Source organism: Alosa alosa, chromosome 19 (assembly GCF_017589495.1).
Source record: "Alosa alosa isolate M-15738 ecotype Scorff River chromosome 19, AALO_Geno_1.1, whole genome shotgun sequence".
NCBI lineage: Eukaryota > Metazoa > Chordata > Actinopteri > Clupeiformes > Clupeidae > Alosa > Alosa alosa.
Window position 1 is genome coordinate 12,390,276 of NC_063207.1, and position 15,000 is coordinate 12,405,275.

General features: G+C 45.6%; 1 protein-coding gene across 1 annotated transcript in view; it reads right to left on the reverse strand.

The window, feature by feature from the left end:
- Window positions 1–15,000, reverse strand: part of LOC125284438 (neuronal PAS domain-containing protein 3) — a 274,366-nt gene that overhangs the window by 173,428 nt on the left and 85,938 nt on the right. The window contains 1 exon segment of the mRNA XM_048228381.1: window positions 9,206–9,450. Coding sequence (XP_048084338.1) covers window positions 9,206–9,450 — 245 coding nt within the window.

Consider the following 15,000-nt stretch of genomic DNA (forward strand, 5'->3'; position numbering starts at 1 on the left):
TGTGTGTGTGTGGTGGGGGTGGGGGGTGGTGGTGGAGGTGGTAGGGTGGATGGGGAGCGGAGGGGGGTGTGCAGAGGTGGGGAAGGGGAGGGGAACGCGGCTGGAGGCCTTGGGCTACGTGGCTGATTGACTGGGCTGCGGTCCCAGCGGTGGTGACCGCGCGCAGGCGTGGGTGATGGACGCTTGGCAGTGGGCGGGCGGGTGGCCAGGCGGACCGACTCAGCGTGCCTGCGTGCCCTGGAGCAAGGCTTCCTATCTGGGTGAAAACGTTGCTTGCTCTTTCGTCTCTCTCTCTCTCTCTCTCTCTCTCCCTGTCTCTCTGTCTATATTTGTGTCTCTCTCTGTCTCACTCAATCTCGTTCTCTCAGGTTCTCACTATCTCACTGCTTCTCCTGCAATTTCTCTTTTTACACTCTCATTCTGTGTCGGCCTATTTCTTTAGCTCTCTCTCTCTGTCTCATTTATTCTCTATTGCTCTGTTCTTCTCTCTCTCTCTCTTTCTCTCTCTCTCTCTCTCTCTCTTATCTTCTATCTCTATCTTCTGCTGAGGCCTTGAACAGTTAAAATCCACAGGCGATGGCTACTAGAGGGGCGAACAGGGCCTGACAGTTGTGGATGCTGGACAGAGAAGAGAGAAGAGTAGACAGTGTAAGAGGAGAGAGAGAGAGACAGTGAGAAAGAAACAGAGAGCAAGACAGATAGAGAGAGGGAGAGGAGGAGGTAGAGCAGGAGAGAGAGAGAGAGAGATGGATAGCTAGAGAGAGAGAAAAAGAGAGAGAGAGTGCTGTGTGATGTTCTAATGTTCGGACACAATCCCCCTGGGAGCCTTGATGCAGGATGCGTTATCTCTCCCCAAGGAAGAGTCCGCTCCTCCTCGCTCCTCACCCCACCTCCATCCCTCCTCCTCCTCCTCCTCCTCCTCCTTCTCTACCCATCGCCCCCCTGCTGCCACAATGTCAAAATATTGACGCATTTCAGCCGTGCCACAAATGGACTCGGCAAAAAGAGAGAGAGAGAGAAAGAGAGAGAGAGAAAAACAACCCTTTCTGAAGGCAGGGCTGTTATCAAAATGCTTATTATAGATATTAATGAGTAAAGCAGGTGTGAGTGAGGCGGTAGTCATGCGTTCAGATGCCTATAAGCTAAATGCTTCACGCATGAGCTCATCTCTCTCTCAGGGCGGCAGACAGTGTCCTCGTCTATCCACTGCCCCCATCTCTCACCCCTCATACCCCACCCCCTGACCACACACACACACACACACACACACACACACACACACACACACACACACACACACACACACACACACACACACACACACAACCACTCCAATACACACTCAGACAGACACACATACAGTACACACACACACACACACAAATGCCCCTGCTCACGTTTAAATTGTAGAAATCCATTGGTCTCGATATGAGGGCCTTTGTGACAGTGAGCAAAGCAGCTGATTAGGCTGCGAGTGGGCCATTGAGGGGCAGAAAATAGGCCGATTAAATTGGATGATTAGGGGATTCATTTGTGTCCTCCGAAGAGAGGGAGAGAGGGGAAAGGAGGGGGGACAGTAGCAAACACAACAGAGGCCACAGCCCCTGTGACCTTCCTCTGAGACCTCAGCAATACTCTCTCTCCTCTCTTTCACTCTCTCTCTCTCTTGCTCTCTCTGTCTTTCTGGCTGGCAAAGGGAGGCCAGGCTTTAGCATGATAACAATGCACAGCAAAAGTACATGAGTGACAGAAGTTACCTTTTCCCTAAAACGTGCCTACATCGGAGCCATAGATGGAGGCTGGGAAAAACACATAAGCATAAGATGGAGTAGGAATCAAGTAAATAAAGACCAACTGAACCTGAGCTGCACTTGTTCTACGTTTCACAGAACAATAAAAGCACTGTAACGCTTTTAAAAGCTCTCTATCATGCCACCATTTCTGGCATTCAGATTCGAGCAAGGTTAAACAGCTCCAAGACAACTCAGTTTAATTATAAAACATATTACCACTGCCTTCGTCAAGCTAATTAAATTTGATTGGATACTTTCTTTATTCAACAAGCCCCTTTCATGTCATTTTAATTTACTGTCAAAGCGGGCTGAATATTGGAAACTAAATTATTTACTACGGCCCATAAGCCAATAATGTTCCATTTGTCTCATACTGAGAGGGACTAGACTAACAAGATTATTAAGGACATTACTTGTAATGGTAAATGCCCTTCACTTTATTTCAGCCGGCGCTCGCAGACATCACACTTCCAAAGCGCGGCCCTCCATTCTGAGAGTGGGCCTGTCATCCAGCCAGCCCTGCCGAGGTTAAGGCGGGGGCAGCAGGTAGCGTGCGAGGGGGTTGGCACCGACCCGACTCACCAGAGAGAGCCAAGAGGAGCCGGGCAACATTTAAATACACAATGAGTTCTCCACCCAAATGTCCCCTATTAGGTTTATTACATGCCACTGTTCAGCTATGTCTTAACTTTCTTGTACGTGGATTAAGCCTTGGATCAGTCTTAGACTAAAAACATTTTTCAGTGGAGATTTTCATTGAAGTTTTCTTTTAGTTTAAGACTAGGTTAATCCATGTGCTGGAAACCGGTCCAATATTCGTCCTTAGACACTACAGAAATAGGAATCACTCAATAAAGGTTCTATGTCACACAATTTCTGAGGCTGTTGTATTTTCACTGCTGTATATTCAGAATAGAATAGAATTATCACAGCGCTCTACGGGACAGGACAGATTTATGAGTGAGTGGACGGGGGGATTAGTCCGGCTAAAGGCCTTTAACACCTCCGCCGGCACTGAGAACGAGACACCTCCCCGTGCCGGCTCCGTACAGTAGCGGGCAGAAACGAGGTGATTTGTAACACTTTGTGAAGATATTAGCTCCAGCTGACTAAATGGCCGCTCGCAGAGTTCGAAACAAGGCCCTTCCATATTCATTCCCACTGTCAGGCTGATTTATTTTCACCATTACTGGACCATTTGCCTAAAGGACTAATTGCCAGGTCTACCAGTGCAATGCAGAGCAGTCGGAGTACAGTGAGCTCGGCAAAGCAAAGAGACGTGGAAATAAAAAGCATTTGGCCATTGATCACTGAGCCATTGAGAGGACTTTCTGGGGGATAACGGTAATCATATTTTCACGAGGGGTGGGGGGGGGACGTGATTGGCGGACAAAAAATCTGAGGGACCTTCACAGGTACAAACAGACTATGCACAAATACACACACACACACACATTCACAAACACACACACACACACACACACACACACACACACACACACACACACACACACACACACACACACACACACACACACACACACACTGTATCTCTCTCTCTCTGACACACATCCACACACACACATTGAAAGACACATACATACAAACAAATACAAACTGACCCTCCCTCTCTCTCTCTCTCTCTCTCTCTCTCTCCATCTCTCTCTCTCTAAACCACACACACACACACACACACACACACACACACACAAAGACCACACACTTACACACAACCCGACCACAAACAAGGCTATTGGGAGAGCGAGGACACCCCGGAGAGCTGTCTCATGCTGCCGATGCCAGCACTGGCTTTGTTGTCTCCATTCGAAAGAGAAATAGGCCATTAAGTGCAGAATTGCGACCAAGTATACAGGAGACCCCTGATTAAGTCCAACTCACAGACATCGAAGCTGGACCGCACGTCCCTGAGAAACTCTTGTAAAATGAAACGTCTGCCTTAATAAGAACTTTTTTTTTGTCTTATTCAACCAACAACACTGCTTTTTTTGTATTGATGTTGCTTGCTGTTTAATGTCTCCATGTCTCATTTACTGTAATCTATTCACAAGGAGACAAAGTAAAAACACAATGTGTCAGTATTAAAACACACTGTTCGACAACAACGCTTCCTCAAGCTGTGTGTGTGCCAAAGACGGTGTTACAAGTAATTGTTTCCATAGCAATTACTTTCTTTGGGTGAGCATTGTATTAAAAAAATAAAATAAAAAATAAAGAAAATAACACAAACATGCCCAGAGCTTCCATGGAGCCAAAAGCAATTTCCTCGACTAAATTTAGTTATGCAAAGCCTATGGGCATCTTTAGCATTTAGTAATTAGTTTTATAATTACTGCTGTTTCGCTCACTGTCATTCAATTTTTCTTACACCACAACTGGGGAATGGAACATCTCACATCCACAGCTGGGCACATTACCATCCTGTTTATGGAGTGAGAAATACAACAAGCGCTGTTTTTTTTCCTTCTCTCTCTCTCTCTTCATCGTTTTTTTCCTTCTCTCTCTCTCTCTCTTCATCGTTTTAGTGTGGCACGCTGAAACCTTTAAGTTTGCCATTTTATAATGAGGTCCAGCTATGCAAAAAGAACCCCCAGTACCACCCACCAAAACCACCCCCCTCCCTTCTCTTCCTCTCTCTCTCTCTCCCCCTCTCCCCCTCTCTTTCGCAGTCTTTCTCTCTCAATCTCTTGGCGTGGCGAGGAACTTCCATTGTGATGCAAACACCATCAATCCCCTCATTACCATTAACAATGAGTGTGGCATGGCGGGCAGCGGGAGAGGGCACTTTAATCAATGCCCTTCTCACTGCCAACCTGCTGGTCCACAGACCCTCGATACGGGCAGGGAATTCGGGAGCTCCGCTCCGCTCCCCATTTACACTGAGGGGGCTTTGCCTGGGACCGGTCAAAAGGCTTTAATAAAATAACCCCGGCTAACCAGGCCGAGGGCGGTGCACCACTTCCACTAAAGCCACTCCACCTGTGTTTGGATAAGATTCCAGGCACTGGGTAAGGGTGTGTGTGTGTGTGTGTGTGTGTGTGGATGGGGGAGGTCATACCTAACATCTCAAATGAGGGATTTGTTTGAGATCACGAGACATTAAATAGGGGTGATGTGCTGGCTGGCTGGTTTGGAGTTGAAGAGCCGTGGCTCATTTCAAGGTCTCTCTATGGAGTTTATTGACAAAATGATGCTAATGTACGGAGTACGGCACTACATGGAGAGTTGCCATAGCTTCAGCAGCAGTTCCATGCCTTTGCTGGAGGTGTGTTTCAAAGAAAAAAAACATGACATCGATACAAACACTGATATTACCACTCCTGTGCTCACCTTATTTATACATCCACACAAAGCCGTGATGACCACCGGCATACTAAGTAGTATACTAATCAGTTATAGCAGTGTGGCAAAACCTTTCAAATATCCAAACAACTTGACAGTGCTTTTCAATTACTCTGAAGCATAACATATGAGACTCGGGCATTGATTTGACATGAATCTGAATTTGAGAATTACATCAAAAGGCAGTTTAGATATTAATAAAATATGTCAGATTCTATGTTATATGACTGACATTCAAAAGTAGATGACAATGGTAGATGTTTAAAGCTACAGCGTCCATGACATGCTAATCAAGCTAGTACTTTGTTCCTCATTCCACCTTTGCACTGATGAAGGTCTGAGGACCGAAACGTTTGTCCATCACCTCACTTGGTAGCACCTTGGCTTGATGGATTAAACACTTTGTTTATTTATTTTTCAACGGCAAATAATGGTGTGTGAGTTTTTTTCTTGATTGACTGTTACTTCTTCATTCCACCGACATCATTATGGCCTAAAATTCAAAGTTATCAAATTCAGTTCAGTTCATACTAAGAATTTCTGGACTTTCTGGTGACCAAGACTCTTTCAGAAGTTTATGGATGTACAGTAACATGTCTGTACAGATGCTGTTCATGATTCATATTATGTTCATGTAATATTATTACCAATAAGTTGTGCCTTCTGTTAAGATTAGTGAGAATATTTTAAACAATTAAAAATATATTACATAGTAGTATCATGACTAGTAATGATAATGCATGTCAAATACACTAGTAGTACAGTAGCACTCGTTGCTAGTCATTGCACTGACACTAAGCTTGAGAGAGTACAGTTCTATCTTGCTCTCTCTGCTCTCTCTCTCTCTCTCTCAGGAAGCCTTGGGTTTCGTGTTACTCATAAAGTGTGGCATTTTGGTGACTGCTCTGCGCTCCGCATGCATGCGTAATGAAGGCACAGGTGGTGGAGGGGGTCAGGAGGCTGGCGCCAGCCTCCAAACAACAGAAAAGGTCACGCTTGTTTGTGCAGTGTCCTTCAGCAGATGTGAACCGCCTCTGACAGAGACTAGCAAATTTCGGTTTAAACGCTCGGAAAAAAGGGTGGAAAAAAATTAGTTGATGGGTCAATTACGGGAAAGGTCAATGGACGCTAAAAATACAATAAATAAATAAAAAATAAAAACAAAAATGGAGAGAAGGAGAGAGAGAGAGAGGGAGAGAGAGAGTGGCTTGCTTGCACAAGTTATGATAATAAATGAGCACTTGTGAAGTGGAGGTCAAATTCTTTTAGTGTGCATGCCAGTAATCCCGGTGGCCTTTATTGCTGATAAGGAGTTGCATTCTCTGCTGTGTCGCTCATGTTTTGTATTCAGTAGAAAAGGGGCCTCATCTTAATGATGTTTAGTGAGTCCAAAAAGCCATCATGGCAAGCGGCAAGCAGCGCTTGTTTTTTATTTACCATAATGCTGGAAAAACAAGTGAGGGAAAAATGTTTTTCAATGACAGGTTGTCTCAGAGCAAACAGCTATTCCTAAAACAGAACTGATGTACGAAGCCGCGGCTAGGCGGATATTTCCCAAAAGGTTACAATCATCAGTTATTAAGTAGGCATGCCTTGCCAGGAGTAAACCCAGGAGTTTTCTTGTTTTGTTTCATTTTTTTGGTGCATGTTTGTTTCTTATCTGAAAATCCCAAATAATAACAGTCACAGCTTGGCCAACATGCTAGTGTTTGTGTGTCTGTGTGTGTGTGTGGTGCTTGTGGGACTGACTGACTGTGTGTGTATGTGTGCGTGTGTATGCACATACAAAGCAAGAGTCAAATTGATTAAGGGACTGGACTGCCAAATGAACAGAAACTCCGATACATCAGAAACAATATCGCTTCCCTAAGCTTCACCTTGAATTGTGTGCACAAACAATCCGGAGGTGGAATGGACCCTGCCCTCTAAACTCCCTTCACCTGATCCAATAACACGCCATATGCCCACATTAGCATATGCCGCTACGCTAACACTGGCTCTGATAGGGGGTGGGTGGGTTGGGTGGATGGGAGCATCTGAACAACAAACGCCTAACCCACAGTGCCCATGTTTGGCCATGCCTGCCCATGAAACAACATCCAGCGAAAACCCTCGTAAGGATCTGACGTTACGGATCTGACTGGCATTTTCACTACAGATACGTGCAAACAGAGGAGGCATGGAGAAGGAAGGACAGAAGAGGAGGAGGAGAGAGGGAAGCAGAGAAGAGGAGGAGGAGAGGGAAGGAGAGAAGAGGAGGAGGAGAGAGGAGGAGAGAAGAGTTGTGGTGGAAGTGTGGGGGGTGGGGTTGCATAGACGGAGTATCCATTAGCCAGGAGTGACGCAAGGCAACAAAACGGGAATCGATACAAGGTCTGTTCCAAATGTAGTGCAAATAAAATGTGGTGAGTTAGTGATTCAATTGAAAGTGGGGGCTGTCAATAGGATATAGGGACACTGGGGCTACTCTCATTGTCCTAAGGGAAGAGGAAAGAATTCACCTTGCTGAGTGTTCATTAAAATACCTAAATGTAGTCTGCACACTTTATTTCCAGCACTGCCTCTATATTACTTTCTTTGATGAAATGCAAAGTGTGCAGGTCTTAATCATGTGAGAGGAAGCAGTCTTGCAAATAGACATGTCAGTGGCTGGTGGCGGGTGGGCTGTGTGTGTGTGTATGTGTGTGTGTGTGTGTGTGTGTGTGTGTGTGTTTGTTCCATGGCGCATTATTCCGTGTATACATTTGCTCATTAAAATGCATAGCCTCTCTTCAAAGCAAGACAACAATGATGCCATCTGTTGTGAGCTCACCAGAACAAACAGTACACACGGGCATGGAGAAGAAACGCTCACCATTCACTTTTCCCCCCTCACTCTGCGTAGTGACGCTGGGGCAAACAATACACAGGAACCACCAGAAACACCATCTGACCCCCCTCCTTCCAAAACAGGGCCTGTTAAGTACAGACAGGCGGGGTGAGTACAGTGGAGCGGGTTCACAGCACCAGGCTCCAAAGTAGCACCCGTGGGCCCAGGGCCGGCTGCTTTGGAGTTGTAAGCTGACACTCACACACTCATGTCGGGGGGAAGAGACAAATAAAACTGGCCCCTTGGTCCGGGCTAATTAAAATGGTAACGCTTTAACAGAGAGACCCTTTGGGGATACGCCAAAGGATATGGAAACCTACTGTATATATATATTTTCTTTTTTCCCACCACTCTCCTCTTTTTTTCAAATCTCATTTTAAATGGCAGAGGAATCAAACAGAGTCTGCATGTGGTGTTACTTTGTTTCAGGTTGTTTCAGCGGCACCCGCCCGGCTGCACTGGCAGGCCTTGCATTTCATTTGTGACAAAAGATGTAGGAATAACAACACCGTCTCAGCAAATCTTGACACAGGATGAATGAGGGGACAGGGAAACAGGAGGAGTGGGAAGGTTCCCGGAGCTCTCGTCGCCGCGGTGGGGAGAGGGACACGGAAGCGTGCTAAGCAACACTTGACATTATTTAAGTCATTAATATCGTCTGTGTCCTTGTGTGTTCCTGTGTGACGGTTTCACACACTTCAACTTCTCGTCTCATTAGCCAAACATTTTCCACTTTCTAATTATGAAATACTGATAATATGTTTTAAGGCTAAAATGATTAGCAAATAGAGGAAGAGGCTTTTTGCACCATGACAAACATTATTTTATATTGATAGGAAGATTCAGAGTCTGTGTGTCTATGTTCATATATCTGTTTGTTTATATATTTATGATTTCCTGTGTGTGTGTATGTGTGTGTGTGTGTGTGTGTGTGTGTGTGTGTGTGTGTGTGTGTGTTGTTTGCATGTGTGTGTGTGTGTGTGTGTGTGTGTGTGTGTGTGTGTGTGTGGTGTATGTTTGCATACATGTGTGTATGTGTGTGTGTGTGTGTGTGTGTGTGTGTGTGTGTGTGTGTGTGTGTGTGTGTGTGTGTGTGTGTGTGTGTGTGTGTGTGTGTGTGAGTGTTTGCATACATGTGTGCGTATGTGTGTGTACAGTATGTGTGTGTGTGTGTAGGTCCTACCTTTGACTGAGGTGTTGGGCGGCGGGCCTTCGATGCGCAGGTTCCACGGTGGGTCCCCCTGGTTGGCGAAGTCCCTCATCTTCAGGTAGCTGATGGTCAGGCGGATGATGGAGGCCTTGTCCAGCTGGCTGGTGATGGCGCCCGGCAGCGGCAGCATCTTGGCCAACTCGTAGAACTCAAAGTTCTCCTTCCCGCGCCGCGAGCGCGCTGCATCGCGGGACTTCTCCTTCCTCAACGCCTGCAACCTGAAAGTCAGGAAGAGAAAGAGTGAGAGAGGGGAAAAAAGAAAGAGACATTGAGGGGTTGGGCAATTGCAGCCCTGGACTGGACTATGTGCCGTTGGCCGCAAGGGGGTGTTGCAATGTTCAACCAACATTACAGCAACTTCAAAGAGGCCTCAGAACAGGGGGATGTGTTGGGGAACTGTGTACCCCCCGCTTTGAATTTATTTATGCAATTACCCATTGGGAGCGGAATCCATACACCAGAAATTGAAAATGTCCACTGGCGGTTTCTGCATTTTGGCAGAAAAATAATACTGCAGCACAAAAACCGCTTCAGGCAGGGTGCTGCTTACCACTGTGCCGGGATCAGCCTCTGCTGCTTATATGTCATTACTAAAGTAAACATGGAACTCAACCTGGGTCAAAAGACAGGACTCTTTATACTGGCCATGACTGTATAAAAGTTTCCCACTGTTGAAATACAAATCAACTAAACTAGGTACCTGAAACGTGTAATTTAAAGCATCATGCAAAAGCATCATATAAAGAGAAGACACCAATGAGGTCCTTAAGCTCATTCAAATCCAGGACCAATACATTGTTTAATGTATTAATCATTAGTATCATTGGCGTCAATCATTTCTTTGGTAATTGTGGGTGCCTCCCTCAAGGGCTTGCAGTTTGTCTGGTTATGCTGCTGATTGGATCATGAATGGCCACAGCAACTAAGAGGAATGAGAGGAAAGAAGAATATTGTGTGGAGGGGGATGCCCTACCTACAGCACACGGAATGTAACACCTCTCCTGTGATCTGAAAAATACAATAAAACACCCCCAAACTATGACACCAAAACATATAATACTTAATTTATCATCTGCCTGAAAGTGAAGCAATGTGTTTTAGTTTCCAGGTTAATCTGCAAGTACAGGTTGAGGGTTGAGGGTTCGGGAGACAGCAGCTGCAGCTGCAACACAGTTTAGATTATCCACTGTAATATTCCATACACACACAACACACAGGCATATAGACACACACACACACACACACACACACACACACACACACACACACACACACACACACACACACACACACACACACACTCCAGCCGCTGCCGCCTGATTCATCTGATGGGCCCTGTGCAGCAAGCAGTGGTGTCAGAGGCGACCCCCTCCAGACTGGAGGTTACGGTGGCGCTGCCTCTGCTGCGCTCAGCGGGGATCCCTGGGCTCCGCCGCAGTAGTGGCCAGCCTGGGAAGCAGGAGTGGGCCGAGGTTGTGATTAGCTCTGAACCCATCAACCCCCCACCCCTGCCCCACCCCAGGAGAGACACAGCCCCATCAAGTGACTTCTCGAATCACTGGCAAGCCCTGCCTCCCTGCCCTCTAAAAGATGCCATGGCATGACCCAAAAATCTGCTCCGCACGACGACAATGGCGTCCCAGAGGTAAGGAAGGGAAGTAATACTCTTCTAGTTGCAGTGAGACCCGAACCTGCTCTCCCACTGACAGCCACCTCATTCGGAACCAACACTCTCACTGCCCACAGCAAGTACACAAACCATCCGTCATCGTGCTCAGTTTCTGATTTCAGTCATTTCGGTGTCTTTTTTTTTTTTATTCTTAAGCAAAAGCACATTAATAGAGCCATGCTTCTATTCTCCCGTATAGTATTGATCGCATCTACACAAACAGAGTAGAAATGGGCTTCAGGATACAGTGACAAAGTTAGATTGAGCTCCTGCATTGTGTTGCCTGAAAGCATCAGAGAAATAAGCTTTGTCATTCACTGAGAGGCTTTTGTGTGAAGCGGGCACCCATAAATTCAAGTAATTTTAGCAGTAAGTAAATACTTTGACCCATAAATGTAGACTAATAATGTAATGTACAGGAGTCGGTGAGAGGTTTTTCTTTATAGATTTGTTCTGTTCCAGCACAAGGTTTTGAGTGCTCTGATTTATGCTATTTTCAATCAGACAACTCGGAACAGGCAGTTTCATACTTCCAAAATGCAACTCCCGACTTTCTACAGCGTTCATCATCTGAAGCCATTTTGAATTAGGCTGGCAATAAATCATGCCCGGAACCCCAGCATTCCCTACCGGCCGACACATAGATTAATTTTTTACCACCACAAATGCAAAATCGGTTAGACCAGATTTGAAAGATGGGGAGAGAAAGACCGTCTGAAAAGATGAAAAATGTTAGCTGGAGAAAAATCATCTGCTATTGTTTGTCTTTTTTCTCTCTCTTTCTCTCGCTGTACATAATTTCAGAGGCGAGGACAAATAGCAGGTCCCCCTATACTCGAGCCAGAATGATCTGTAGCTACAGTATAGAATGCCACATTCTCTCACTGATGCACTCTACTCCACTGCACACCCCCAGTTAAAAGAATCTAACTACCTTGAAGACTCACTTTGATCCAATTGTGTTTATTGCCCATTCATTCACAATATAGCTTCAATTGCAGGGGGTGGTGAAGACACTAAGCAACAAGCTTCTTTGCCTTCCTAAACCTTCATTTCAGAAGAGCCTGCATGGAATGCCTCACATCACCTACGCTCATAGTTGTCATGATCAATTTATGTTAGCTTTTGTAAGCATCAGGGGTATAATAGGATAATTTCACCAGCAAATATAGATGCAGCCTCTGCCTTTACATCTAAGTAGCAGATTGCTATTCTCGATCATCTCGACCGGGGCCCGCCACAAGAAAACACCATTAGATGGTCTGCTGCCCAGACAATATATAAAGCTAGTTGCAATGGTTGTTTGGTGGAAAAGTGCAACAGAGCAGCAGAATTTCATTTGTTCCGCAAACTTGAAAAGCATTATGTCGGCCTGCCAAATATTTCTTGATGTGCCGAGGTTGTGTGACCTTCATAGTGGAGACATATTTATCATGTTCTACAAGAGTAAATGCAACACCTCTTTTTTTTCAATGTTCTTTCTTTCTACCCCCCCTCCACCTTTCTCTCTCCCCTTCTCCTTTTGCCGCCTAATATGAAATGAAATCATGGAGATGTGGATGGGGCGGCTTTTTTTTATGAGATGAGACGAGTGAGCTGTGTGTTGTGTGTCCACAGGAGTTCGGCAAGTTGAATCATGACCACAGGGGCTGAAGGCTGTTTGCCACACCAGTCCAGGTGTGTCCCGCCCCGGTCTGGCAGATTACACCACGGGCCAGGCTAGTCAAAGGGTAGTAGAGTGGGTAGCCTACACAGGGGCTCCATCCCAGCCCAGCTTTCCCCCTCAACCCCCGGCTACTAGCCGTAGCTGAGCACACCTGCAAAGGGGTCCTCATGTGTAGCCTCCAGGCAAAAACATTGCAGGGCAGAAAGTCAACACGCCTTTACTTCTGGGTTATATGATGCTTTTTTTGGCTGGGGCCATATTTATTTAGCACTTCAAATAAATCAATGTGATTTCTCTCAGGTTTTCAGTATGGTTGAGATTGGACAGGAATATGAACACACACATAAACCCATACACATAAAGCTGATGAAATCTCCTTTGATACTTTTGTAAAGACCAGTCACTGTTTGTTTAGTCGGTGTCAATGATATGGATGGGCAAACAGTGCATCGATGCTAATTCGATCTGAAACCTGTTCAAACTCCCCTCATGCTCCTCCTGTCTCCTGTCTGGTTTACTTCATTCTCAGAACCTGAGTATTTCTAATCCCAGTGGATTACATCTCATACATGTTAATACAAAATGTATAGCAAAGCTGCATTACCATACTATTGACCCAGAATTTGCCATCATGTAAACACATGCTCACACACACAGAGCGATAAAGCATGGTTGATGGGAAGACAACATCCATGTTCCAGAGAAATGCCAAAGGGGGTAATAAGGTAATGTAAGGACTCCCATGATGCAGTTCTGCAGGAAGAATGAAGTCACCTTCTTTCACATTTTCCACATTTAGACACGTGCACAAGAGACTTCATGTGTGCAGTTTAATTCTGCACAATAAGCTTTCGGTACTATCATTTTCACTAAACACTTTCACTGACACTGACACCCAGCCTGTCCAAATAGATGTTAAAGCCATTGTCGTTAAAGGTGGTTATTTATTTCTACTATTCTCCCAAGACAAGTCTGTGACATATCTAAAATAACTAAATTTTAAAACAATGGCTTGAACATCCACCCAATTAAACACTGCTGTGATTCATTCCAAATAGAGAGTGCGGAGAGGAAAAACCTTGAGATTGGAGAGAGAATGTATTCATCCTGATTCATTGTGTATCCAACGCTCGAGTGGGCCCCCCTTTTTGCACACGGCCTCGTCGCCCTATTTACCAAATCAGCTAATCACCTAGCATTCAACTTCTAAGGACAAGGCAAAATAAATCAAGTGGCAGCAACTTGTGCCAATGATCCTTTAGGATTGCAGTAATTGCTTTCATCAGTGCAGAAAAGGCCGCCAGACCAGAAATGTCACTTTGGATTACCCTCCTCCTTCCTGAAGCGATGGATGACTCGACTGATCAGAGACTAAATGCCAAAACCAATCAATTGCTTTTGTGACTCTTCCTTGCCTTGCTGGAGAATTAAAAAGAGAGGCCATACTGTAGGTACCAACCCTAATTATTAAAAAATGCTATCTCCTTGGTAACTTAATTAATGTACCCTCGAATTTTAGACGCACAATAACATCATATACAGAATTGACGCTAATCATAAATAGCAGAGAGAGAGAGAGAGACAAAAGGGGGGGGGGGTTGTGGGGGTGAGGGGGGCTCTAAAAATAACCCCTAGTCAAGATTATTCCGGAAGCGTCACAGTCAGATGGCAGCCTCAAGACGAGAGTCTTGTGCCACCGCTGCATCCATTTCCGTGTCAGGAGGCGCGCATCAATCATCTGTGAGCGCCTACATTCATCCCCAACCGGCGCAACATTCACGCACTTCAAACTCAATCCATTACGGCATTAAGCAGGTGTCAAACTGTTTTATCTCCACTATGCCAGAAGAACATTGGTGGCAACCTACCAAGAGTGGAAGCCATCAATACCATGACCTACTGTAAGGAAAAGACAGATATCTAATATTGGACTCTCTCTCTTTTCTCCCTCTCTCTTTTCTCTCCTGCTCACTATGCTTCTGTCTCTCTCCTTTCTGCACAGCAAGACTTGACACTGCGGCTCTGAGGTGGCCCCTATATTGGCGTAGGTAAAGCCGAAGGAGGGTGGGGGGGGGGGGGGGGGCTAGCCTATCTCAAGGTCTGTTAATTCCCCTCAAGGTCCGCGTGGACTTGTATCAATCAGCCGAGTGGATCTGCTCTCGGCATGGATGTCCATTGGCCTCATTAGTTCTGTCATTTCGCCGCACGTCCCGGCTGACTTTGATGTCCTGAGAGCCCGTCCAAGCGGCGCAGATCCCGGTGACATTCCCCATTAATACCGGGGGCCAGGAGAAGAAAAAAAATAAAAGATGGCCGAGTAGCGAATCTAGACTTCACATAGTGAATGGAAGGAAGAGAAGAGGAATTGAAGAAGGGGGATTTCTCTCTCTTCCGTTGAAGTTGAATTTTATATATATGTATAATAACAAATTC